This window comes from Acomys russatus, chromosome X (genome assembly GCF_903995435.1).
Source record: "Acomys russatus chromosome X, mAcoRus1.1, whole genome shotgun sequence".
Lineage (NCBI taxonomy): Eukaryota > Metazoa > Chordata > Mammalia > Rodentia > Muridae > Acomys > Acomys russatus.
Window position 1 is genome coordinate 80223547 of NC_067169.1, and position 27787 is coordinate 80251333.

Here is a 27787-nt window from a genome sequence, read left to right on the forward strand (position 1 = left end):
AAGTCAAGCTGTAGAAGAAATGAAACGGCCTGTTCTTATGCACGGATCTGTTACTGGGTTTTCTGAGGAGAGCAATAGAACTGAAAGCTATACCAGACATGATGGCCAGACAGGTCAGTGCAGAATCCCTGCTGGCTCTGAGGAGGGTGAGGATGGCTGCCCCATCTGATTGCCTTGTCATCACTGAACAAAGAGTTCAGGCCTTTCAGAGATGAAGACAGTATGAGGAGTGTTACTCAACATCGAACAAGAACCCCGAGTGTTGCATTTGCAGGCAGTATCCTGCGCTGTTCCACCATCCCTCAAGACCTAGTGAAGCAGAAGGTGAAGGGGCAGCTGACAAGGCAGTAGAAGGCAGCTACCAGACGCCGGCTGCAGAAAGGAGAAGCCAGTGTGCTTACCAAGCAGAGGAGGGAAACCATGCAGAATATTAGATCGAGTTTGGAAGGAGCCAGCTTTTGGGGAGACTAATATATTTCTGTGATATATGTATGTATATACTGTAATTATATTTTCAGCCAGTATATTGGCCTTTTTTGGACTAAAGTCAATATTTATAGAATAATTCTTTTAGACTAAAATTGGGCTCATATGGCTAATTAATAGTAGTTCTGCTAATTATTCTGTTTTTATTTAATTGTGATGTCTGGTCTCTACCTTAAACTTGGCTTCAGGTCCTGGGATTTACACGTAATAAATAATAATGAAACAATGAAAAAAAGCTCATGAAGGTATAGGGCATGATGATTTAGTTACTGAGTCTGTTTTCATTTTATTAATAACTGTTAAATATATGTGTAGTATCTAATTATTTTATCTGTATAACTGACTTTAATAATAAGTACCTAAATATTTTAGTTTTAATTTGGAGCATCCACATACATGTATGTATGTACACATACATATGCTGAGGAACAACCACATGGTCTTGCACATACTAGTCATGTGCTATACCACCAAGCTATATCCATTGGCCAAAAGCCAATGATATTTTCAGCATAAAATTGTATCTTTAGCATGTAGTATATGCACACACACATATTCACTATATCTTGATATGTTTTGTGTTTTTTAAAACAGTAAAATAAAGAATGCAAAATCAATTTATATAGTTTATAGTTTGAATAATATCATAGTACTGGCTAATGTAGTTCATTTGTATTGAACACCAAGTATATATGAGACACCTTACTAAATGCTTTCAGTAAAGTACTTCACGTTATTTTGTTCTAGATTTTCTTTTCAAAAGTATGTATATGAAGGTACTGGAAGGATGGCTCAACAATTAAGAACATTTGATGTTCTTCCAGAGGACCTGAGATCAGTCCCCAACACAGCCACCTGAAACTCCACCTCCAGCTCTAAGGCACCTAGTATCATTTTTGTCTTCCATGGGCCCCCCAACATGAATAAAAAATACTATTTTTGAATAAAATAAAAACATTTTTAATTTTTAAAAATTGATTCTTCTCTCATACATTACATCTAGAGTATAGTTTTCCCTCCTCTCCCACTTCCTCCTGCCCACCTTTCTACTCCCCATCCATGACTCCTCCATTTCCTTTCAGAAAAAGATAGGCCTCTAAGGGATATCAGCCAAATATGGTATATCAAGTTGCAGTTATATTATCCTTGCTTGGTTATAAGAGATGGGCAGTTCAGACTCTATATCTCCCATTACAAAGAGTCTTTGCTAGGGGTATCCTTGTAGATTCTTGGGAATTTCCATTGTCCTAGGTTTCTAGTTTCACCCTGAGATGTCCGTTCGCCCACTTCCAGTTGTTTCACACAGTACTCTCTCCCTCCATCCTCCCCCAACCTGCTCCTTCCTGTACCCATCCTTATCTCCCCACCCCTGCATTCCCTCATCTACCCAAGACCCACAATGTCTATTCTATTTCCTCTTCCCAGGGAGATTCATGCATCTTCCCTTGAGTCCTCCTTGTTACTTTTAAATAATTATTTATTCATGTATTTTATGTACATGAGTGCTCTGTTGTCATGTGCATCATAAAGGAGAAATGGATCCCATTATAGATGGGTATGAACCACTAAGTGGTTGCTAGAAATTAAACTCAGGACCTCTGGAAGTGTAGCCAGTGCTCTTAACCACTTAGCCATCTCTTCAGCATGTTGTTACTTTTTTAAAAAGCTGTTTTTATAAAGAGCAATTTAGGAAGATTCAGAAAACATCTCCCTCTAAACTGAAGAATAAGTTTAGTTAGAGCAGAGGTTGATGAGAGAGAGAGCGGGGGGGGGGGGGGGGGGGGGGGCGGAGGAGGGAGAATGTGGTTCCCTCTATAGCAAAGATCTAGAATTCCTATGACCATTATAAAAGTTAAATGTTTCTTAAGCTGAAGATTCTTCTTTTGTACTGTAATGCATTTCTTCCATTGATCCCCTTCATATTATCCTATAGAAAAAATTTGAGTAAATAATTCAAATACTTTGCATCACTACTACAAATTTACTGTTTATAGATTCTGGCCTAGGAGTCCCATGTCTTTTCTCAATCAGTGTTCATGGTATTAATTGGAAAATTCATCAAAATCTCAGACCTTATAATTCTCACATTTGGGAGTGTAATAATCCTATAAACACGGTTGCTTTTACTAGTCTCATTTTTTTTCATATAACAAAAACTCAGACTATTACCTGGGAGTCATGTGACCTGGGGAGCTGGCCTGGAGAAAGAATGAGATTGAGGCATGTCCAAACCCTGAAAATCTTGTCTTGAGACTAGCAAAATTAGGACTGTTTCCTCCCTGTTCTGGGTCTGCATGCCCCTGTACATGTAGCCTTACATACCTTATGGCCTCCACCTTTGCGACTTTTGAGGTGGTCATGTAGCCTGGTGGTCAGGTTGCAGGTGAAACTTTCTTTCCTTATAAGCAAACACCCAGAATCCTTCTCTTTCATGCAAATAAGGCATTCCCAGAACTGTAGGCCAGGCCAATGATGTACTCTCAGCCTGAAAACATCTACCCACTCCCCAAAGGTTTAAATAGCCTTTGTTCCTCTCAATAAAATGAGCTGTCTCACTGACACCTGCCTCCCAAGAAATCTGTTTCTTGAGTGCACATGCACTGCCACCTGAGGTCTCCATCCCCCAGCTGTTCCTGCCTTGCTCTGCCTCACAGGTGGCCACACAGGTAGGGAAGTGGGGCAAAGAACTGCATGAGACTTAGTCACCTGGCCAAAGACCCATCATTAGGATACGACAGAGGTGAGATTTGAACCCGAGTCTCTGATTCCAGGGACCATATGTTCTCAAACAACAATCTTCTCAAGTATAATTTATTTTATTTTCTAAAGTTAACCTTACATGTTCCCTAACTTTCCTGTGAACTATAAAGAAATAAGTGGATGATTTTGAGTTAGAGATTAACAGTAGTGTGCCAAAGGCTGGATATTTATGTCAATGGGAGATCAAAGCACTTGAGAAAATATTCCCTGTTCATACCTCCAGCACATCCTTATTTGTTTACATCATCTGTGAAATACAACATTTTTGACAAAAACATCATATAAAAAACAAAACACCTGTGAACTCTTCACAACTCTACAAACTAAAAGTATTTAACAGAAAAAAAAAAAACATAGAAAGGGGATTTTTCTCAAATGACCTTGCATTTCTCTCAACATTTTTACAGCATAAAGACTTTTTATCCTTACGTTAGATTTTCATTTCCTTTTCAATGTATATACCTAGCATAGCATATGGCAAGTAGCAAATAACTTTCATTATAATAATTCTGTAGAACTTTTTTCATTGAATGACGTCAATAAATTTGCCAATTTGCCCTCCTTTTTGGTGTTTTATCACATTAATATTATATTATTACAGTTTTGTGTAGTTATGGTCTATATTAGTCTTAAAGTTGACTGTGCAATTAAGTTCAAAAATATTTCAAAGGCCTGAAATGATGGCTCATTGGTTAAGAGCACTTCTTTCTTTTTCATTTTTAAAAGATTTCTTCTTTTTTACATATACATTTATATTATTACCCACACACACACGTATAATAAACTACATACAGCAAGAAGACCACAAAACAATCAGAAATTATATTAATGTTACATTCGTAGTGTTTTGGCTATTTATATATTGCAACCTTGAAGAAAACATATTTCCTATCTTGATGAGTCTAAAATTCTGAATGTAAGTCAATATCTATCATATCTCATTTCTATCAACTTAAAACATCTATCTAGACCTAAAAACATCTTAACCCCTAAATGACTAAGCTTAATTGTAAAACTAATCTGGTCTTCACACCCATCAGAGACTTGAGAAGGAATAAAATTAATTACCTGTTAACAGGAAGTGCAGGTTAGCAGCTTCCAAAAGATCACTTCTATTTTTTTTTTTTTTTTTTTTTTTTTTTTTGTCTTTGTTCTTTGTTGTCATCAACTGAAATTTATTTATTTATTTATTTATTTTATTTTTTTTTTTTTTTATTAATTTATTCTTGTTACATCTCAATGTTTATCCCATCCCTTGTATCCTCCCATTCCTCCCCCCCCATTTTCCCATTATTCCCCTCCCCTATGACTGTTCCTGAGGGGGATTACGAAGCCCTAGAAAAAAAAGAAGCAGAAACACCCAAGAGGAGTAGACGCCTGGAAATTATCAAACTCAGGGCTGAAATTAACAAATTAGAAACTAAGAAAACAGTCCAAAGAATCAACAAAACCAAGAGCTGGTTCTTTGAGAAAATCAACAAGATAGACAGACCATTAGCCAAACTAACTAAAAGGCAGAGAGACAGTACTGAAATCAACAAAATCAGAAATGAAAAGGGAGACATAACAACAGACACTGAAGAAATTCAAAGAATCATAAGATCCTACTTTGAAGGCATATACGCCACAAAATTTGAAAATCTAAAGGAAATGGACGATTTTCTTGATCAAGTTCACTTGCCAAAGTTGAGTGAAGAACAGATAAACAAGTTAAATAGTCCCATTTCCCCGACAGAAATAGAAGCAATCATCGATGGTCTCCCAACCAAAAAAAGCCCAGGGCCAGATGGTTTCAGTGCAGAATTCTACCAGACCTTTAAGGGCGAGCTAATACCGATACTCTTCAAGCTACTCCAAAAGATAGAAATGGATGGAAAATTACCAAATTCATTCTATGAGGCCATAGTCTCATTGATACCTAAACCTCACAAAGACTCAACAAAGAAAGAGAATTTCAGACCAATTTCTCTTATGAACATAGATGCAAAAATACTAAATAAAATACTTGCAAAACGAATACAGGAGCACATCAAAGATATCATTCATCACTTCTATTTTTGAAGAGAACTCGTGTTCGAATCCTAAAACCCACATGGCAGTTCACGAATGTCTATAACTGGTTTCAGGGGATCTGATATCCTCTTTTAATACCAACAGCCATCATGCATGCATGTTCTGCACAGACATACATATATTCAGAACACTCATGCACGTGAAATAGATAAATCTAAAAAAATTAAAAATATATCCAAGAAAGCCACCTTTCACTAATAAATTTTGGGAAGTAATATGAAAAGGACCTTGGAATTTGCTACAAAAATCAATTGTCTTATGTTTTGAAGAGGATAGTCTCTTTTAACAATTGCAGAGTGACTTGTAGTTATATATGTTAGTCAATTTACATTTTCAGTTTTTAACAGTATTATTTTTTGTGCATAGGTACATTGCTTGCATGTATGTCTGTGCACCATATGCAGGTCTTGTGCCTGTTGTGGCCAGAGGAGGGTGTTTCATCCCCTGGAAAGGGAATTATATATGGTTGTAAGCAGCCACATGAGTGCTGGAATTAAGCCTGGGGACTTTGGAAAAAGTAAGTGCTCTTAACTGAAGAACCATCTTTCCAGTCCCAATTTACATTTTTTTAAAATGTCAAAATGAAAGGTTTTTTTTTAAGTATGTTGATCAGTATATGTTTCTGGAATTTACAAAAATAATATTTTGAAGTGAAACAGGATTATGAAAGGAACTATTTATAAAGAATTCAGCCATATCATAAGCCCTTTTACTAATGCTTCTATTCTTATGTATAATTTCCCCTAATTCTTTAGATTCTTGACACTTGGTTAACCCATGTGTTACACAAAATCACATATACTCAAACCATACTTTAGATTTTGTAATATAAACAAGTCCCATAAATGTGAGTTTTAATGGATATTTCAAGAAATATAACTTAAACTAGCTGTCATTAAACTTTTGTATAGAAACCTATGATATTTATTCAAAATTTTGCAGCAGATTTGCAACACACCTTAATAGAATTATTTTTAGTACACTATCTATAAACACCTATTTCTCCTTTTATCAGCTTACCAAATTGGTATGAGTAACCACAAGTTAGTATGGATGCTAAGCAATGTTAGTATCAATTTCTGAGAGTAAAATCCAAGAGATCTTGGTCCTAGCTAGACACATTTAATAAATGTATTTTTAAAAATCTTCTTTACATTTAGATTTTATTCCTGTTAGTTGACACTTACCTTGCCTGCCTGTTTTCTCACATTCTGGTATAATAACTGATAAAATACATGGAAATAGAGTTAGCTTTTGTGTTTTATAAGTTCTATATTCATGGACCAAATATACATGACCCAAAGATGCATAAAAATAAAATAATCACACATGTACCGAACATGAACCAAGTTTTGTCAGTAGTCAGTAGATAATATAGTATAACTCTTATTTGCATATTTACATAGCATTTACATTTCATTAGTTATAAGTCAGTTGGGAATGATTTAAAATATGCAGGAGAATATACATAGGTTATATGTAAATGTAATATCAGCTTATATTAAAAAATAAGCTCAAATATCTGAAATTTTTTGCTTTGGAGGTGTGTTGGGGCATTCGGGAGCAGTTCCCTTATGGATACTAAGAGATAACTCTACCTGCAAAGATTACCGATGCAAGGAATTGTAAGCCATTGCTGGAATATCATTGTAAAGGCCCTTTCTTTACATTAAGCCACAATGTGTTTCTTGTCCCCCTTGGGATATGAAGAGGGAGAGAAAAAATTATGATCGTCATTCTTGCATATGCATTAGTCTGCCTCCTCAACCTTGCAGAGCTCTAATTGTACCTAATGAAAGAAAAGTAACATTTTTAGGCCTGAATTGTAGGAAAAATTTTAAATAGAACTGGCCTGAGGCATTTTTCAAAATAAAATCTAAATAATGCAAGATTGTTAGCCAGAACTGTGCCAGGGCTAGATTACATGACTAATAAAAATCAGCTTGAATCTTGGACTGTCAGGGAGCCTTGATCACACCTCTACTAGGTCAGCTACAGTGAAAACAGAACTCAAACTGGGCTTTGTCTTTAAGTTCCAGGGACCTTGGTTATCACCAGCAACTTCATATTAGGACTTTTTCATAGGTTAACAAGCAATTTGTCAGCTACAATTGACATGCCAGTGAACAGAGCCAGGGTGAGTTTATGCAGGGCCCTGGCCTAGGGTTGTTTGTGTTTGAAGGGTTAGGGAGGATTGAAACATTTCCTCCTGCAACTCATCAGCCATCTTCAGGGTGAGTTCCTGCCCTTATGGTCACCCCAAGTTAATACAAGTGCTGCTGGCAGGACCTAAATCAAGTAATCTTTAGAGGGGTGGGAGAATGAAGACATGAGAGCATCTCTTGTGCCGGAAAATCTTTGCCTGGCGGTCTGGGTTTTATTATAGAAAATATTTGTCCAAGAAGACCTCAGAAAATTTAGTGGGCCATCATTAACCCTTCGACCTCCAAAGTTCTGACCTTTGTCTTGTAGCTAGTATTTTATTGTACCTGGAAGTTTCTTTTTCATTCACTCTCCTTTTTGTATCTACTTCAGTGTATCCTTTGGATACTTTCAGACTTTCCTGATCCTCTGGTATTAGATCTTTTCCCCAAATTATCCTTTTCAGACCATTTCCCTTCAAGCAACATTCCTAAACTAGGGGCCTATTTTAACCCTTCACAATCAATGTGTTGTTTATAAATGTAGCTGTGATGCTTGTGATTATTATGTAAATATATACTACGATTGTTATTGTTTATTGATGATAATCAATAATGCAAATTATACTAAAATTCTGGTTATAGTTATGCTTTATTGAATATCTAGTATATGACAAATATTATGCCAGCTATTTTATATATTTTATTTGGCATGATGGTCTGGAAAGGGCATGTATTATTACAATTCTACTTTAAAATGCCAACCAACTTTTAAATTTTAATTTAAAAACTTTTGAGGCTTTAAAATATGTAAACTGCATTTACATCATTTTTACTTCTCCTTCTCTCCTTAAACTCTGCCCATGTACCCCCTCCCCATTTCAACTCCCTCTCAAATTCACAAACTAGTATTTAATTATTCTCTCTGCCCCTCTGGCTCTGGCTGTCTATCTGTCTGTCTGTCTGTCTGTCTGTGTCTTTCTCTCTGACTCTGTTTCTCTTTCTGTCTCATACACAATACCATATATATGAATGAATATATATATATATATGAATATGCCTGCTGATTCTATTTAGTTTTACATGTAAGTGTATTTGTTTAGGAAGGATCACTTAGGTTTCAATAACCTATAATGGAACTCATTCCTGGAAAAGACTGAGTCTGTTTTCCTCAGTAGCCATTAATTGCCTATAGCTCTTCATCTAGGGGTAGGGACTTGAGAGATTTCTCCTATCCAAGTTAACATATCAACTGGTGTTATTATATGGGTTAGGGTATAAGTATAGGTGACCATACTTTTGAGATTTTGTGGATATAGCTTTCCTCCCCAATAAAGAAGACACTATCTCCTAGCAGATATCTTGGTCCTCTGGCACAATTTTCCTGCACCTTCTTCCAGACTATTCCCTGGACGTTAGGTTTGGGGTTTATGTTAATGTATCATTTGCAGTTGAGCACCCCACAGTCAGCTGAGCTGTGCATTTTGACTTCTCTTAATGGCCTCTGTCTGTTGCACAAAGAAACTCCTTTAGTGAGAGGTGAGAGCTACATTCGTCTCTCAGAATAAGGATATGATAAATTTAAAATCCAGCTATAAATTACACTGGTTTAGGAAAGCGTCAGTAGTAGATTCGCCTCTAGGATCCATGACTTACCCAACCATGGGTATTTGGGTAGGAGTTGGCTATACCCAAATATAAATTCATTATTGTACTATTGGGGAATATCTTGTCATGCTAGTCATTGTTGTAGTTCATAGGTTTGTACCATTAGGGGCATCTTGTCACGCTGGTTGTTGTTGTAGTTCATAGGTTTTACAGCTGGGTGGTACTGTTGATTACTTTTTCTCCCATGGCAGCTTGCATAGCACTTTTAGATAGTATGATAATTAGCCCTATTTGAGTAGGTTTCCAGGAGAGCTCCAGGTCTACTCTAACAAGTTCTCAGTTTAAACTCTTCCTGTAACAGAAACTTGCCTTCAAGCTCTAGGAGGCACCCAAGGACAAGGTCAGTAGCCAAATTGTTTTGGGAGACTATCAGACTTCTTTGATCAACACCTTGAAGAGAAGTTTTCTGTGCTTGGTATCCGGGCCTTTGTGAAATAGTTTTGTAGATTTGTCTTTCTTTTATCTTATTTTCTGCTCAGTGATACTGCATGTTACATAGTGATTTTTATAGAATAATATATTCTACATATTGTTTCTCTTATTGATAATTCTGGTCTTTAGTTTTCTTCTCATGGAGGTAATAATAGGAAGATATTAGGTATGTAACTAAGTCTTTCCTACTTGTATGTGCTAATATCATGGAGCATATATTATCAAAGTCTGTAGCATCAAGGAATGATTCTTTTGTAATTTTTAGATTAATTAAATTTTATTTTACGTGTATGAGTGTTTTACCTGAACGCATATATGTGCACCATGTACATGTCTGGTATCTGTAGATGCCAGATGAAGGATTAGATCCCCTGTAACTGGAGTTATAGATGGTTATGTGCCACCATGTAGGTGCTGAGAACCAAACCCTGGTCCTCTGCAAGAGCAAAAAGTGCACTTAATCAGCCATCTCTCTCCAGCGCCAATCATTTGTTCTTTTTGTTTGGGTTCTGGAAACCCACAGTAGAAACAGTGAAAAGCAGTATCATACAGAATATACTGGTGCTTTACCTGAACTCCAGAGTTGGTCTACTTTAGTACTATTCTCTGAATACATTTGCCCAGTCCCAATTTATGAGTGTTTTGTTTTTAATTATCTTCACTGATTAAGAATCTTTTTTATTACTTTTTTTCTAAACCTAATGTGCACAGTATTCTGCCTTTCTGTGTTTTGTATATTTGGGATATTGTAAATTTTCAATGAAAGTTCACTAAACAGTATGCATAGCACCAATCATTTGGGAACCCTCTCCAAATGAGTAGTTGGCATGCTAACTCCACCTGCTAGAGGATTGTAAAACTATATCAATGTGTACAGCTAGCCTTGATGCTTTGTATTGTTAGCAATGAGTTAATGTTAATTTAGATGATGTCCTGAAATATCCTCCAGAAATAAAGATTAAGCACTCACACAGAGATTACAGTTGACCTCAGTCCTTGTCAGATGCTTCTCATCTTGTCTCTCATTCTTTACAGTATCCCTTTGTATTGTTGAGATCTTCTGGTAGGGGTAGTGAAAAATCATATATACAAAGAAGCAAAAATAAATTATGTATTTCTTTTAAGTTATTCAAATTCATCAAATAATTTTTTATTTTTCTGTTTTTATTTTCATGTATGTATGTCTCTATGTATAGTTGGTGTGCATATATGTGGATAAATATTTCTGCTTGCGTGCGTGTGTGTGTGTGTGTGTGTGTGTGTGTGTGTGTGTGTGTGTTTATGTGGGTATGTATGAAGCACATGTATATTGAGATATGAGGTTGATGTCAGGACTTAAACCTTGGTTACTCTTCCAGCTTGTTCAGTGAAGTTTGGTATTTGAATAAGTCCCAGAAGTCACCCACATGATTAGTCTTTCTAGCTATCTCATTGCAATCTTTATTTTCTAAGGCTGGAGTTTCAGGCTGGCTGCCATGCCCACCCATGTGGGTTCTAATAATCCAAACTGTGATGTTTATGTTTGTGTTTAAAACACTTTAATCACTGAGCTACCTCACCAACCCAAAATATGTTTCTTGAACTCACGTTATTGGAAATAAATTGTGTAGTACCTGTACCTAATTTTCAATAAAGCAAAATTATCATCCATAGATATTCTCACATGATTTCTAAAGTGACCAGGTAATAAATTTCAGTGTTGAAATGCCTATAGAGTGATAATGTTGGTGGACAGAATTAATCCCATTTAGCCACACTGTAATAGGATGTTTTCTTTTTGTTTATTTTATCTTATCTTACTTTTATTTTAATTGATTTTAAATACATTTTAAATTAAACTGTAATTATGTTTCTTCCTTCTTGCCTTTTCCTCTCTCCAGGCTTTTCCATGTCTCTTGCCTCAATTCCACCCATATTCTCTCTCACTCTCGAATTGATAGTGTCCTTTACATTGATTATTACCATTACATCACACATACACACAGATATATAAACACAACCTGCTGGACTTATTTTTCTTGTTTGTGTGTATACAGTTTCAGGATTCACCTCTTTTTTTATTAGATAACCAATTAGGACCTCATCCCTAGAAGACTATTTGACTATAGGTCTTTGTCTAGGAGTGGGAATTCCAACCACTAGCACATTGCAAGAGGCGTTTTAAACACCTATATATGTTTCTTGTGGTAAAAAGACTTACCCTGAATGTGAGTGGCACCACTTCAGGGAATGAGATCCTGTATTAAACCATAGTCAGGGGTCCATTCTTCTAGGTGATTGTAGACTGTCAAATTGACAACTATCATCAACCATTACGATGAGTAGGGGACGCCCTTCCTTCTGACACTTCCAAATGCAGGAGTCTGGTTTGTTATTTCAGGTCACCACTGACTGAATTCAGCCCTCTTCTTGGGCAATAAAAAACAATTTATATTGTGATAAGTAATGGTTTATCTCAAACTCAACTAAAAATATATATTTCTGTTAAGTTAGTGATTCTACCCTTGGAAGAGTAGTGTCAAGCTGTGTATACAAGCATATTCATTACTTTCTTGTTTATGATAATTAAAAATGTAGGTAGAATAAATGCTATATATGTTAACAGGTATTCTTTGTATGTTAATCTGGATTCATAGATATACTTTCTTACAGAACAAAATGTTGGGGTAGAAACCAAAGTTAAGTTCAGCAATCACTGGGAGAACTGTCAAAAGACAGCTGAAGAGCAGAAATGGTTATGACCACAGTTCCAGCAACATTCTCACAACTTCCCTTTTCAAAGTTTTAAGGAAGCAATATTTATTGCTAGGAGAAAAGTCTGACTGTGTAACAGTTTCATAGATTACTACCTTTTTCCTTGTAGCTCTGTAGCTCTTTTATAATCAGGACTTTCTCATAACCATTTTTGCTTCACATCATTTTGTTGGTTGAAGAAGTTGCTACATCTTGGCTTAATGTCGTTTCTCATTTCTAGGCAATGCCTAAAATGGAAAAGTCAATACTCTTGAACTATATAGAGTACAAAGGTTGTAAACAGTCAATAAAGCCATTTTCTTATTTCTTTGTTCCTACAGGAACTCCACATACTGTATGAAGGTGTCCATGTCCTTGACTGTTGCGGAGAATGAATCAGGCCTGTGCTACAATAGTAGGATCCGCTACTTAGAGAAATCTGAAGTTACTAAAAGAAAGGAGATCTCCTGCCCAGACATGGATGACTTTAAGAAGTCTGATCAGGAACCTGATGTTGTGTGGTACAAGGTAACTCAACATGGAGTCAAATGAACTTTTAAAAATCTCAGTTGATAGCAGCCTTGAGAACTGACATATTTTTGGTCAGGTTTTTGTATTAAGCAGTTTGCTGAGAGGAATCAACAGATTTACAAACAAATAACCTAGGGATGTGACTTCTATACGTTACTGATTTTGTGCACTTTTATTAGCAGATGTCAGAAGCTAACCCACTTTCCCCAACTGATAAAAACCAAATAAAATTTCCACCCAAGCAAGTAAGAATGGCAAAGATTTAAATAAAAGATAATGAAAATCAGTTGATTGACATATAGAAATATGTATCACAAAGAAGAAAGGTCCGTTATTATCAGTAGTACCACTTATGAAGAATAACTATTGGTAACATGATGTACAATGTGAGCGACTACAGTAGAGGCAGAAGTGACAACTGGGCTTTGTCCTGTTCATGTAGACACAGAAACAGAAGATTATGATTAACTGAGCATAAGCTATACTCAGGGCTTTAATGAAAAACATTGAATGAAGAATATATGTGCTGAGGTAGAGGTAATATTGAGGGAACCAATAGGAGTAAATGATGCAGTCACTGGAATCCAGTGAGAATGAGTAATAGCTTTAGAAGAACATAGGAAAGTAAATAGATGAAAAAAAGGATAGAATAAGGAACACAGCCCCTCTTAACACCTGCCCACATTTCTGAAGCTAGTTGGCTCCTCCTCGCTTAAGAACACAGGACAGAAAGTAGAAACTGGCTTCCAGGGGCTCTAGGCCTAGACTATAGCACACAAGGGCAGGCTTGATAGGGAAGCCTGCTGCAAGCCTGAGCACTTATGGTCCCAAGGAATTTTCTTGACCATAGCAGGCGCCACTTTATATAGGTCTATGTATGATACCTACAGGTGAACAAGTACATTTTTCACAGGTGATGTGTGCATTATTGGACCCAATTATACAAGAGTCAAATTTGGTGATATCTATAGGATCCTGTGGCTCTACTCTTCCCAAGGATTATAATACCTGAACATTGCAAGCTGCTAGGAAATTTTACATTTGGAAACATGTTTGTTTTCATACCTGGAAGAACTCACTAACAGATAATATGCTCAAGTATGACTCTTTCTTTTTTCTTAGCAACAATAATGTTATTAAAAGTAACATTTATTTCCTCATGGAGACTATAGATAATTTAATGGGACCTTTTATGCTATCATCAACCTCCTTCATATCTATTTAGCAATTATTATTTGCCATTCCCTATAATACGCTCAGTCTCTACATTATCTCAGCTGTGTCTCAGTGCAGCTCTGTGTGGTGAGTGCCTTTATACTTATTTAATAAAGAGAAAAACAGAAGCATCGAGAGATGCAACATATCTAAACTTCGAGAGCTAATGAAGCTTGACCTGTGTTCAAGGCCCTATGAGTTGAGAGATCAATTTCTTAATTACTCTGCATTTCTACAGTGATTCATTCTTGATCATAGACATTTCTATAAGACACAAGGATGGTGGAAAAATAGCAGTGCTGTCCCCCCAAATGTAAACAAGAGTTCACTTCAATTTCATAGGAGGGAAAGGGGAGGTGACCTACCCCAGAGTTAGCAGCTGGAGGTAAAATCAAGGTCAGCAGACTTTGTGTGTAGTAATTCATTCTATCTCATCTTCTTATCTGTTGCTAACTTCCTTCTTCCCTTTTCCTTATGTCTTTCAACACCCCTAGCCACTTACTCTTTAGGAAATGCTACCCTCACTCCCGTCTCCAAATGGGCCAATAAATCTAGAACAAAAGGATTTCTAAGCTCTGCCTGAATAATAATGTCTAAATTTTAGTTTATTAAATTTAGATTTATTTTAAATGCTAGAAAACCATAAAATTGTGCATATGAGTTGGGTAATGTGATATTTTAATGAATGTGTACATTTTGCAATATTCATATTAGATTCACGACATCTATCTCCTCAGACATGTATCATTTGTGGTGAGAACATTTACAATCCTTTCTTTTAATTATTTTAAAATGTTCAATACGCTGTTTATTATAGTCAACTTACTGTAAAAATAATACTATGTCACAAATTATTGATCCTATATAAATGTCAATTTGTGCATTTAACCAGAATTTCCCCTTTCCTCCTCCCCTACACTGAGAGTTCAGCTCTCAACTTCTAGGCTTTTTGTATTCCACATGTGAGTGAGGCTGTTTGGTACCTGTCTCTCTGGGCCCAGCTTCAGTTAATACCGTAATCTCTAGTTCTAGCCATGCTGTCACAAATTAGAGGATTTCCAGAATTCCCTGCCTTTTCACGGTTAGCATATTACTATATCTGTATAACATATTATCTTTATTCATTAGTTGGTAGATGCACACACACTGCCTTGTTTTGTTTTTTGTTTGCTTGCTTGTCTTGGTTTGCTTTTTGTTTCTTTGTTTTGTTTTGTTTGTTTTTCCTTCAATAAAATTTACCTTTTTCCTTACACCAAAGGCTTGTTCAGTGGATTAACTTAATCCTTAGAACAACCTACATAAATATTTTATCCCCACTTTTTTTTTTTGCAAGAAGAGACTCAGACAGAGAAACTACCTAATAATGTGGTATCTTCATTTTGCATATGCTACTAAAGAACCCCTGAGGTATCAAAATGTATTGTTAACCATTGGTTCTCATATGAAGTTTCAAGCAAACCCCAGTATATTTTTTGAGGTATTGGAAAAATATTTCCTTCTTGCTGTTAATATTTGGTTACTCTACTCTACTTCCTTTGACTTCAAATCCTTACACCCAACAATAAGAATCATCATAGCAACATAATGATTACTCCACTGAATAGCTGTTCTACACCCATGGCATGCTCATATCACTGATGCAAACAGAAGTTTCTATCATAATTATTGCTCCATAAACAAAGCCTAAATTATTCTTCAAGATTCTGTAGTGATTATGAATGTCCAAAGAGACTGAAATTAACCAGAATGAAATGTTCTGTTGCTGTTGAAAGTGAAATGGAACCAAATAACAGGAATTATATTATAGGGAATTATAACTTTTCCAATTCAGCTTCTATATGAGTAAACAGAGGACAAAAAATTAAATGACTTGCCTAAACGTAACAAAAATCTATTAAAAAGTATTTTCCATGTGTTTCCCAAAGCTCAACGAACAGTGAAGAGAAATAAATGTGTGTTGGTGTTGGTCATCACTAATCTAAGATATCAACATTTGAAGTAGTCCAAAGTCTGAAGCGTTTTGAGCAATGATGCCACAAGTAGAAAAACCCACACAATTAATCTTTGCTTCTTGTATAAAGCTACTAAAGGCTATATAAAATGTCTTTAAAATATGCATAAGTTGGAGCTGGAGAGATGGCTCAATGGTTAAGAGCACTGTCTGCTTTTACAAAGGCCCTGAGTTCAATTCCCAGCAACCACATGGTGACTCACAACCATCTGTAATGAGATCTGGTACTCTCTTCTGGTATTCAGGTGTACATGGAGGCAGGATATTGTATACATAATAAGTAAATAAATCTTAAAAAAATAAAATATGTATAAGCGAATTTTATACTTATCTTGGTCTCTATATTCATGACTGCCTTTTAGATATATGTTAAGATTTCAGAATCTAAAATTATTTGAAGTCCAAAATACTTCTCCTAAGTATTTTTGTTAAGGAGTATTTATATTTAATCTTTCTGTGTGTGAGTGTTTGTACATAAGTACACATCATTTTAACAAATCAATCAATGTACAGGTCCATAAAATCCTTTGTAGCTTTTTCTTCCACTATGTTTTAACTATACCAGCTAACATAAATCACTTGCATATTGCATTATTTTATACTCTACTCCCCTGCCTCCTGCCTTCTTTCTTGCTTCTTCTCTCAATATACATAAACTTTACTTATGCATACACATTCTTTCTATAAGACATATTTACTAGCATACCTACACAAACATGATTTCTTTCTATTTTTATAAAAACAGTAGTATGCTCTGTGTACTAATCTTCAGCACTCAACATTACACACAAACATGAACATCCTCCTATGATGCTGTACCACTGAGATAAATCCACAGTCCCAGATCTAATTTAATTTTTAATGGTTTATAGGATGGAGTTACCATATTTATTCAACATTTTTCTACTTGTAGAGTTTAAAAATGTTTTATTTTTATTAATAAGAGGTTTCAATATCCATTAATTTTTTCAATACCCATTCTTATAAACATGAATATATATATTTGACCTGACATATAAGATAGGAGTGCTCTCTGTTGATATGATTATTTAATATTATTTTATGTTGATAAATGATACAATAATAAACTTAAATGAGATATGCTGTATAAATATAAAAAATGGAAAGATAAAATATCTTAATTTTTGATTATTGCATATCTGCATATCCAAATGATGTGACAACAAAACAAAAGGAGGAACTGAAATAATTCAATACGATAGATCACTGAAACATTTAATTACTTTTTCTTTTGCATTTACATGTTAAATATATAATAGAGAAAAATAAAAATACTATTTATAATAGTGACAAACTGTAAGACACTCAAAAATTACAGTAACATTGGAAAATATCTAAATAAAGCCATTATGTGAAAAAAATCTAAAATATGACCTAAGTTAACAGAGATTTAAAGTTTATCTCTGCATGGAAATCTATCACAGTTTAATACAACAGAATTCAGAAGTTTGAAACTGGAAAACACATTTATACAGTTTCTAGGCTCATGTGAATATATATATATATATATATATATATATATATATATATATATATATATATATATAGGAAAAACATTCACAAAAGGAGATTGATTGTGTCATATACTAACAAATATTGCAAGACAACACCAACTAAAATAGCAGGATCAGGACACCATGTCAGCTCCCTGGAAGCAGAGGCAGAGGGTTCTCTGTGAGTTTGTGGCAGGTTTGCTTTGCGTAGTTCCAGGACAGCTAGAGCTGCATAGAGAGGCTTGTCTCAAAAGAAAGAGAGAAAAAAGCACCTCATTGTTTTTCGGTTTTCAGGTTCAGCTTAGGCAACCATATTGTTGAGATTCCATGGGTACAGCTACCCTGTCGTTTATAAAAGACACTATCTCTTAGCATTCTCTAACTCTGACTCCCACAGTCACCCTGCCATTTCTTCCAAGATATTTTCTGAGCCTTAAGTTTAGAGGTTGTGTTGTTTATGTATCATTTGGGGTTAGACACCCTATGGTCAGTAGAGCACTACAGTTTGACCTGTAGTAGTTTTCTGTAAAAGTCACTATCTGCTGCACAAAGATGTTTCTTTTCCTTTTTAATTAATTTAATTACTTTACAGCCTGATCTCAGACCCCTCCCTCCTCCTCTCCCAACCCCACTCTCACATCCCCCTCCCCTTCCATGGGTACCAACCCACTCTGTTACATCAAGTCCCAACAGGACTAAGCACATCTTCTCTCACTGATGCCAGAGAAATGAATTTATCTATGGGAAAGGGATCCAAAGGCAGGTAACAGAGTCAGAGACAGATCTTACACCAACTGTTAAGAGGTCCCACATGAGAATTAAGCTGCACATCTGCTACCTATGTGTACAGGTTCTAGTTCCAGTCCATGCATGCTTTTTATTTGGTGGTTTAGTCTATGTGAGCCCCCATGGGCCCAGGATAGTTTACTCTGTAGGTCTTCTTGTGGTGTCTCTGACTCCTCTAGCTCCCTCAATCCTTCTTCCCACTCTTTCATAAGACTCCCTGGGATCCACTTATTGTTTGGCTGTGGGTCTCTTCATCTGTTTCCATCAGCTGCTGGGTGGAGCCTCTCAGAAGACAGTTACACTAGGATTCTGTCTGCAAACATAGCAGAGTATCATTACTAGTCTCAGTGGTTGGCTCTCTCCCATGGAGTGGGTCTCAAGTTGGGCCAGTCATTGGTTGGCCATTTTCTCAATCTCTGTTCCATCTTTATCCCTACACTTCTTGTAGACAGGACAAATTTTTGGTCAAAGGTTTTATGGGTGGGTTGGTATCTCCCTCCCTCCACTGGCAGTCCCACCAGGAGGTGATGACTTTAGGCTCCATATCCCTTGCTGCTAGAAATCTCAGCTAGGGTCACCCTATAGACTCCCAGGAGTCCCCCCCTTCCCAGACATGCCTCCCCACAAAGATTTTCGCTCTGTCTCCCAATACTCTCTCCCTTCCCACTCTTCTCAAACCTGATCTTCACCCCCACCTTCCACTTCACATTCCTGTTCCCCTCCCTACTCCCTCCTCTACCTGGTTCCCTCCCTCCCGAGTAAAATTCAAGCCTCCTCTCTTGGGCCCCCCTGGCAGGTTATCCAATCCCCAGCAATCAGCACTAACCGAGTACACATATAAGCAGCAACAAATAGCCATGAATTTTCAAAGGAATGTTTGGGGATGTGATAGGAATTAGAGAGAGGATGCAAAGGGGGAAAATGGTATAATGCAGTATACATGTTTAAAATTCTCTAAAATTAAAAATATTCAAATGGATAATATTTAATTTTATATCCAAAATATTAATTTAGCAATGGTCATGTATGAATGTCATCATTCACGTTAATGAGATAAATTTATTTTATTTTTTATATATGTGTGACTATTTTCTTAAATGCTAAAATAGACATTGGAGACCTGATTATACAACACATAAGGCCATCACCTTTTTTCACTAATAAATTAACTAGCTGAAATCCATGACAATATTGAATAGCTATTGAAAATACAATAAACCTGTATATTTTATAGCCATAAAAGTATTCCATCCTTAATTCACTAAGTTTGTATTGATTACTTTCAAAGACACTTTTATCATGAGAAAAGGACTGTCTGACTATTCACCAGTTGAGTGACATTTGTGTTGTCATTTATTTTGTGACTTCAAATAAAGATATTTATTTTGGTTTTATATTGTTTTTTAAAAATAACGCTTTAATATTAAAATTATAATATAGTTACATCACTTCTCTTTTCCCTTTCCTCCCTCTAATCCCTCCCATATACTTCCTTTGCTCTCTTTCAAAGTTATGGCCTATTTTTTCTTCAATCATGATTATATATATATATTTTTTTTAAATTATTCACTTTACATCCTCATCATAGCCCCATCCCTCCTTGCCTCCCTACCCCACCTTTTCTCCCTCACTCTCTCCCTTTCCCTCCCACTATCCTCAGAAAAGTGGAATACTTCCTTTCCATCCACCCCAGCTCAGCAAAGTTGCATCAAGACTGAGCATGTCCTGTTCCATTGTGGCCTGGCAAGGCAGTACTGCCATAGGAAAGTGATAAAAAAAAAAAAAAAACTGGAAACAGAGTCCATGTCAGAGACAGCTCCCACTCCTCTTTCTAGAGAAGTCACATAATGCCTGAGCTGCCCATTGGCTACATATTTGTATGGGGCCTAGGCCCAGTCTATACAAGGTCCTTGATTGGGTGTATCAGCCTCAGCAAGTCCCTCTGGGCCCTGGTTAGTTGGCTCTGTTGGTCTTCTTGTAGAGTTCCTGTCACATTCTGGTTCTTTTCTCCATTTTCTAACTTTTCCACAGAATTCCCTATGCATTGCCCAATGTTTGGCTGTGAGTCTCAGCATCTGTTTTTCCCCCTTTTAAGAAAAATATATTTTATTAATTTATTCATATTACATCTCAATTGTTATCCCATCCCTTGTATCCTCCCATTCCTCCATCCCTCCCATTTTCCCCTTACTCCCCTCCCCTATGACTGTGACTGAGGGAGACCTCCTCCCCCTGTATATGCTCATAGGGTATCAAGTCTTTTCTTGGTAGCCTTGTTTGAAAAAAATTCAAAACTCTGAAGAAAGAGATTGAAGATGACATGAAAAGATGGAATGATCTTCCTTGCTCGTGGATTGGGAGAATTAACATAGTAAAAATGGCCATCTTACCGAAAGCAATTTACAGATTCAATGCAATCCCTATCAAAATACCTACACAATTTTTAAAGACATTGAAAGTTCAATTCTCAACTTCATGTGGAAAAACAAAAAACCCAGAATAGCTAAAACAATCTTGTACAATAAAAGGTCAACATCTGTTTTGAAGCACTGCAGGGTGGTACCTTTCAGAAGACAACTCTGCAAAGCTCCTCTCTGCAAACATAGCAGAGTATCCTTAATAGTGTCAGAGGCTGGCTCTTTCCCATGGGTGGGTTTTGGGTGGGGTAGGCATTAATTGGACATTCCCTCAATCTCTGCTCTGTTTGCTTGTCTTTATCCCTGCACATCTTGTAGGCATGGTAAATATTAGGTTGACATTTTTGTGTGTGGGTTGGTGTTTTCCCTCTACTCAGAGACTTATCTAATTAGAGGGTGTCCTCTTTCAATCTCTATGGCCCTTGCTACTAGGAGTTTCTGCTAGTGTCACCCTCATATCCTCCTAGTACCCTACCCTGATGTAGGTCTCCAGCTTGTCACAGAATTCCCCTACCCACAATTTATTTTTTCTCTACATACGTGCTTTCTTCTCTCATTCTCTAGGTCTAATACCCATCCTCATTTCTCTCTGCACTCCCTCTCCTACCTTGTCCCCTCTCTTCAACCACTACCTCAGTCTATTCTATTTCCCTTCTGAGTGAAATTTAAGCATGCTTCCTTGGATCCTCCTTGTTACTTATCTTCTTTGGGTCTGTGCATTGTAGTATGTTTATCCTGTACTATATGGCTAAAATTACTTATAAGTGAGTGTTCAACTTCCCTGGTCATCAGGAAAATACAAATCAAAATGACTCTGAGATTCCATTTTATACCTATCAGAGTGACTAAGATAAAAATCTCAAGTGACAGCACATGCTAGCAGGGTGTAGCAAAAGGAAAACACTTCTCCATTGCTAGTGGGAGTCAGAACTTGTACAACTACTTTGGAAATCAATCTGTTTTGTTTATTTATTTATTTATCTATTTATTATTTATTTTGCAGTGTACACACTGTAGCACATATGTGTGGAGATCATAAGATGGTTTGTGGAAGCTGATTTCCTCCTTCTACCATATGGTTCCTTAAGATTGAACTCAGGTCAACAGGCTTGATGGCAATTATGATTATCTGTTGAATCATCTGACTGGTTCCATAATTCTGAATTATTATACAGGAACCTTATCATTTTCCCAGTACAGTATGAAGCAGGAGAAGTGTTCTGTGACTTATGATTGGGTCTCAGCATTTTAGTGAGCTTTGTCTCAAGAAAGAGCTTTATTCTTATATTTCACTGAAAGAAAGGAAGGCTATAAGTGTTAGTGGGGCTATTTTTTGTACAACTCAAAATGGAAGGCTATAGTGTCCAGTCACTCACTCTAGTTACTGTTCCCTAAACAGTTATGGTTTTCTGTTGTTCCATGCTTTGGGTGGAGGTTTCCTCCATGGCATCAACTGTCCTAGTAGTCTGAGAACTGCTGGGCTTCAGGTGGTTTAGCTGTTTTCTTTTCCTAAGAATGATAGGGATGACTTTAAACTCCCTTTCATGACAGACTGAAAAAGATGATGCCAGCTCTAGAGCTAGAACTGCTTAGCATGTTATTTCTAGTGTCCTATAGAAATGTTAGTCACGTTAATTCTATATAACTAAAAAAACTACAGTGTTAACAGTGATACAATAAGAGTTAAAATTTATTGCACAGTTTTAGCATGAGATGTTATAATACGGGGTATTTATATGCATTACCTCATTTAATCTTTATTATATTAATAAATATTATTACCCCCACTTAAAAATAGATGCAGCAACTGCTCAGAAACAAAAAGCTTGTATTCTTATTCAAGTACTGAAGTCTAGAACTTTAAGTCTTTATGACTGTGGGCTATTAATTGAAAGAAAAAGACTCCTTGGAGAGGTATTTTATATTTTGGAGGTAGGTTAGAGGTATGGCTGATAAAGTTGATGTTCATTCCTAGTTTATACTTGTGGTGGTCCTAGCCATCTTTCTATTTTCATATGTCAGAAAATGTGGGTTCCCTGAAGACCATTTACCAGATGTGTAGATGCCTTGGGTGAAAGGGGAGAAGTGGTCCTAGGGGTGGGGGTTAGGTATTCAGATATAAGTGATTTGGAAATCAGAACTTACTGACTGGCCTTTGTCCATACAGCTGCTTTGAGATTAATCCTCAGAATCAGGTGAAATATTTAAATCAACCACCCTGATCTTGTGGCCGTGAGGAATGAATTGTATGTTCTGAATCACAGTAAATTAACCATGACCACCATAACAAATGGATTAAGAAACTTCCACGGGTATGAGGATGATATCTCGTAAGTGCATTATGAACACAGTGGTGAATACTTCAAGACAAAACCTCTAACGTCCAAATGAGACAGGCCACAGGTTAATATAAAGAGACTATGTCAACAAATGTCTCTTTTGTGCATTCAAGTCTCCCAGTCCAGCAATTGCTTGCCTGGGATATCTGTGTCCAAAGAGGGGTCAAAAGGGAATGAAACTGAGGCTTATAGACTGGAATTATGTTGATTGTGCAAGGATATCTTTAAAGAACCTGCTCTATGTAGGGGTAACGAAACTAGACCATGAAGCTGGAGGTTAAAGAACTAGAAGGAGACAATTTCTTTAAGTCTGACCCTTAGCAAACGTTTTCACATTGTTGCAGTTTATTTCAAAAACTATGACCAATCCATAGCAGAGAAAGTAAACAATGTAAATATTCCTGAACTTTTAGTTGATGATTCTTTGGTGGATTTACCAACTATTCTTGGAAGAACAACAATTTCTGAGACTTGATCTGTACACTTCAAACATTTTCACTCAATGGTCTGTCACAATGAGCCAGGGAATGAGACAGTAAAGTGTGGCAAGTAGGGGATAGAAGTGATGTAGTGACGTCATTAAGTTTAGCAGACAGTAACTTAGAGAAGAACTATTTCAAATAAGCAGAATAAAGGCCTAGAACATATCTGCAATTCTATATAATTATATAGACCTAGGTAGACAGCTAACAAAGTAACTTTGTGAATGGTGGGTACATGGGAGCAGAGAGTCATTCATATAGTAATGATGGTAAAGATACTTTTTAAAAAGTTCCTCCATTCAAAATTCAGTTCCTCCACCCACCTGCTAAGACTAGTGTTAGAGTGCCCTCTAAGGAGCTACACATATTCAAGCAGCTGAAGTATTTTTGGGCTGGCAGATAGTTAACCAATTAGTGAGGATGCCATTTTATCTGACTAGTCCATTAGCACCATTGTTTATTAAACAGAACAAGAGTTTCTAGGGAGATACTATCGATCCAGCCTTAGAATTGTGGTGGATAAAACCCCTGTCTCTGGGTCATAGCAAAGCAGATGGTACTTAATATTATCCCCACAGTAGAAAGTGCAGAGAACTGAGACTTACAGAAGTTGGGTAAACCCTGCATTTCAACCTGGAGATATGTTCACCCAAACCTAGTTTTCTGTTTCATCTTTACCATGTGGCCTGGAGAGGAATGAAGAAGACCTGAGTTCGTTTTCACAAGTTGGATAAAAGGAGGCATTCATATGTCTAAATGGCAAGTTAGAAAGTACACAAGAGAAATAAATAAATACATGAAGAAAAAAAAAGAAAGTACACAGGACTGTCTAGATTTATCTCAAAGGACTGCAAAAACTCTAGGCTATTTATCAGAAACTGTTTTTTTTTTTTTTTTTAAGTCCACTACATATTTTAGTTTTTATTTCCTGCATGGGTGGGTGGAACTGTGGTCAGTGAATGTAAAAGTAGGTGTAACTAATTACATATGGATTTCCCCCCAAATGACATTAGAAAATGAGGTCATTTATCTTTGACTAAAATAAGTGTGTGGGCTTTTGCTGCCCCCCCCCCCCACTATGTGAGAGCGCAACAGCTCAGTTTTCATTTTCCTTTCCTCTCAAAATGCCCAGAGGGACCATATTTTTGTTTAATGACCTTCAGAATGATTCTTTAGAAATCTGAGGCTATCAGTGTTGGAAGCAATGCGAAAATAATTGTGGATTATTGTTGTATGACGTTAGTGGCAGCTGGGCTGATTTTTTCCTCTCTGTTTAGACTTTTCTTCATTTTCCCAGAAACATTATATCCCAAGGTTTAGCTCAGAAGCAAATCTCATATAGGTGATAAACCTTTGCCAGACATGGTATGTAATATAATTTCAGACAGACTCTTAACTGTTCTTCAGAAAGACTCTGGGGAGGAAAGCAGTCTTACATCTAGATGTCCTCTGTGCTATTACTTTTATTTACTCTCTGAAAATGTGTTTGGATAGTTGTACTGAACATCTCTATTGAATAGTATACCTGTGAAACTAAGTGCCAATTTTTGTGCTTTCTTGCCAAATCTCCTGCTAACAGAAAAAAAATTATAGTGAAAAACTAATAAATGTGTACTTGCTCTCACAAATAATTTATAAACATTTACAGGCACTCACATCTGGGCATTGAGAGTCAACACATATTCCAACATTTGTGAGAGCTTGAGATATGTAGATGGAATGTTGGGGTAAGGAAGAGTAGATGCAGATATTACTTGCAAAAGTACTTTCAACTATTGTCCCATAATCCACTTTGTATTCAATTTTATTATTGCCTCAACTGACAGAATGATAACGATGAAATAATTTTGTCTGAACTCTTCAGTTCTCCTGTATAGCTACTCATTATGTTTTCACTAATGTTTGTACAATGTCTGGCTAACAATTTGGCTGAAAAATTCCAGTTGGAAGTAGAGAGACTTGGAGCAATACATGAAAGTAATTTGGGAAAATTCTCAAATCAAGTATATATTCTTATATACTTGATTGATATATACTTGTCACTTACTGGAAAAATATTGTCCATTCCTTTCTTGGGATGTCCAAAGCAGTAGCAAGACTCCGCCACTTTCATATCTGAAGGAAAAGAGGATTTGTTTCAAAACTAAAGTTTTCTTCTCTCATCATGTATCAATAAACTCACAAAGTAAGTTGAGTTCTCTATGCTGTTACTATAACAAAGCACATCTTCATTTCTGTGTTTGTAAGGAAATGCTGAGCTCTAGTTCTTTAGATTTCCTTCTGTTTCTCTGGACCACAAAAAAAGGAAATTCTGAGATATCAGTATTTTGTTTGTTTGGCTGGTTTTTGGTTTGTTTTTACAATAGAGAATATCTAATGAAATACTTATAAACTTCATTGCTAATATACAAGCCGTTTATAAATATTCAGTGACATTCCAGAGTCCCATCAAGTATATTACATGGCTAAATAAACCATAGTCCCTTGGGACTCTTAGGAAAGACCTGTATTAGTTAGAGAGAAATGCCATTAAAATAATATTTAACAACACTAACATTACTCTATGTAACTCTGCATTTGGTAAGCTTGTATGCATTTCTGGTTTTGCTTAGTACCTCTCAAGTCCTCTTGCTTTCAGAGACAGGATTTTAATGTGAATTTTTGATGTTGTAAGTAATGATATTTGAACTGGACACAATAATACGCATCTATGATATTGCCTGGACAGTGTTTAAACTTTTTAGTTACACATTTGGAAGACCATGTGGAAGGATACAACAATGCAATTTTACCTTGCCAATTCTAAGTCTCAGGAGTGTGAATATTTATTTTTCACTTACAACTATTTTCCCTGCAGGAGTGCAAGCCAAAAATGTGGAGAAGCATAATAATACAGAAGGGAAACGCTCTTCTCATCCAAGAAGTTCAAGAAGAAGATGGAGGAAATTATACATGTGAGCTTAAATATGAAGGAAAACTTGTAAGAAGAACAACAGAGTTGAAAGTTACAGGTAGGAGCTCACACCACCAAAGTGTGATAAATACAATATTAAGTGCTTGATTTGGGGAGGAAGAGTTTTGTTCTATGAGACAAACTCCTGTGGTTTTGGAATTGGCAGCAAATCAAGCTATTGGAAATATCACTATTAATAAGTTATACTGAACAAAACATATATGTGGAATCAGTGTGAATAGAGATCACCAGCCCATTGGCTGCCTATGTGTTCTCTGCTGTTATGAAACATTCTAATTCTTCCATCTGCTGCTGATTTTGAGTGTAGAGCTCTGAAAAAACATACTGGAATCATTCCTAGATGTTGACTTCACTCATGTGTAGAATCTCCATGTAAATGAAAGCTGCTTTTAGATTGGGGTGCCATTGGGATTTTGGAATGAAATTTGTTGAACTTAGACAAAGGCTCTCCAAGGAAGAATGAGAACAAATGAATAGGAATCCAAAGGAGCAATCTCAGAACACTCTTACCGGATAGGTATTTTTCTTATTAATTTTCAGTAACATAGGATGGAATCTTGAAACTCTGATAATATTTCTCACAATAGGTGTGGTACACTTCAAGAGACAGTGTGACAACTACTCACTTTTTGTCGTCGTTGTTGTTGTTGTTCATCTGAAATTCTTGGTTAATTTGCCTGTTAACCAGTTTAATTGTTCTTATGTAAAATTCTTGGGACCAGAAATGATTCATTGTTCAGGAGTTTTTGTTGTTGTTGTTGCTGGGTTTTGTTTTTGTTTTTGTTTTTTATATATTTACATATAAAATTGAGAACATATAAAAATGAGACAGCTTGAAAATGAGATGTAGTAATAAATATAAAATTAATTTATGTTATGTAAATACCTTATAAAACAACCTGTCAGTAATTTGAGACTATATTATCTTATAATCCATTATATGATGTTAGGTATACACCTTTCTGTGGCATCATCTTGGTACTCAATAATTTTGGATTTTGTAGCATTGAGGACTTGGCATTCAGACTGACTTAAAAGTAGTGCACTTAAGCATTACCTATTTAATTGCTTAATGTTGATGTCAACCAGTTGACTAATTAAAACATACCTTTGCTAAATTTAAGTGATTTATTTAAACAATCACTTTTGTCTATCTCTTCCTGATCTTTTAGGGCTAGTATTAAAAGCAGATGACTTGATATTCTCTGTAATCAGAGGTACAGCT

At 36.2% G+C, this 27787-nt stretch overlaps 1 protein-coding gene across 1 annotated transcript in view; it reads left to right on the forward strand.

Annotated features, from left to right (window-relative positions):
* Il1rapl2 (interleukin 1 receptor accessory protein like 2) overlaps positions 1–27787 on the forward strand; it is a 1209823-nt gene that overhangs the window by 687487 nt on the left and 494549 nt on the right. The window contains exons 4-5 of the mRNA XM_051141602.1: positions 12635–12821; positions 26446–26599. Of these exons, the coding sequence (XP_050997559.1) occupies positions 12635–12821; positions 26446–26599 (341 nt within the window). The remainder of the gene's footprint in view (positions 1–12634; positions 12822–26445; positions 26600–27787) is intronic.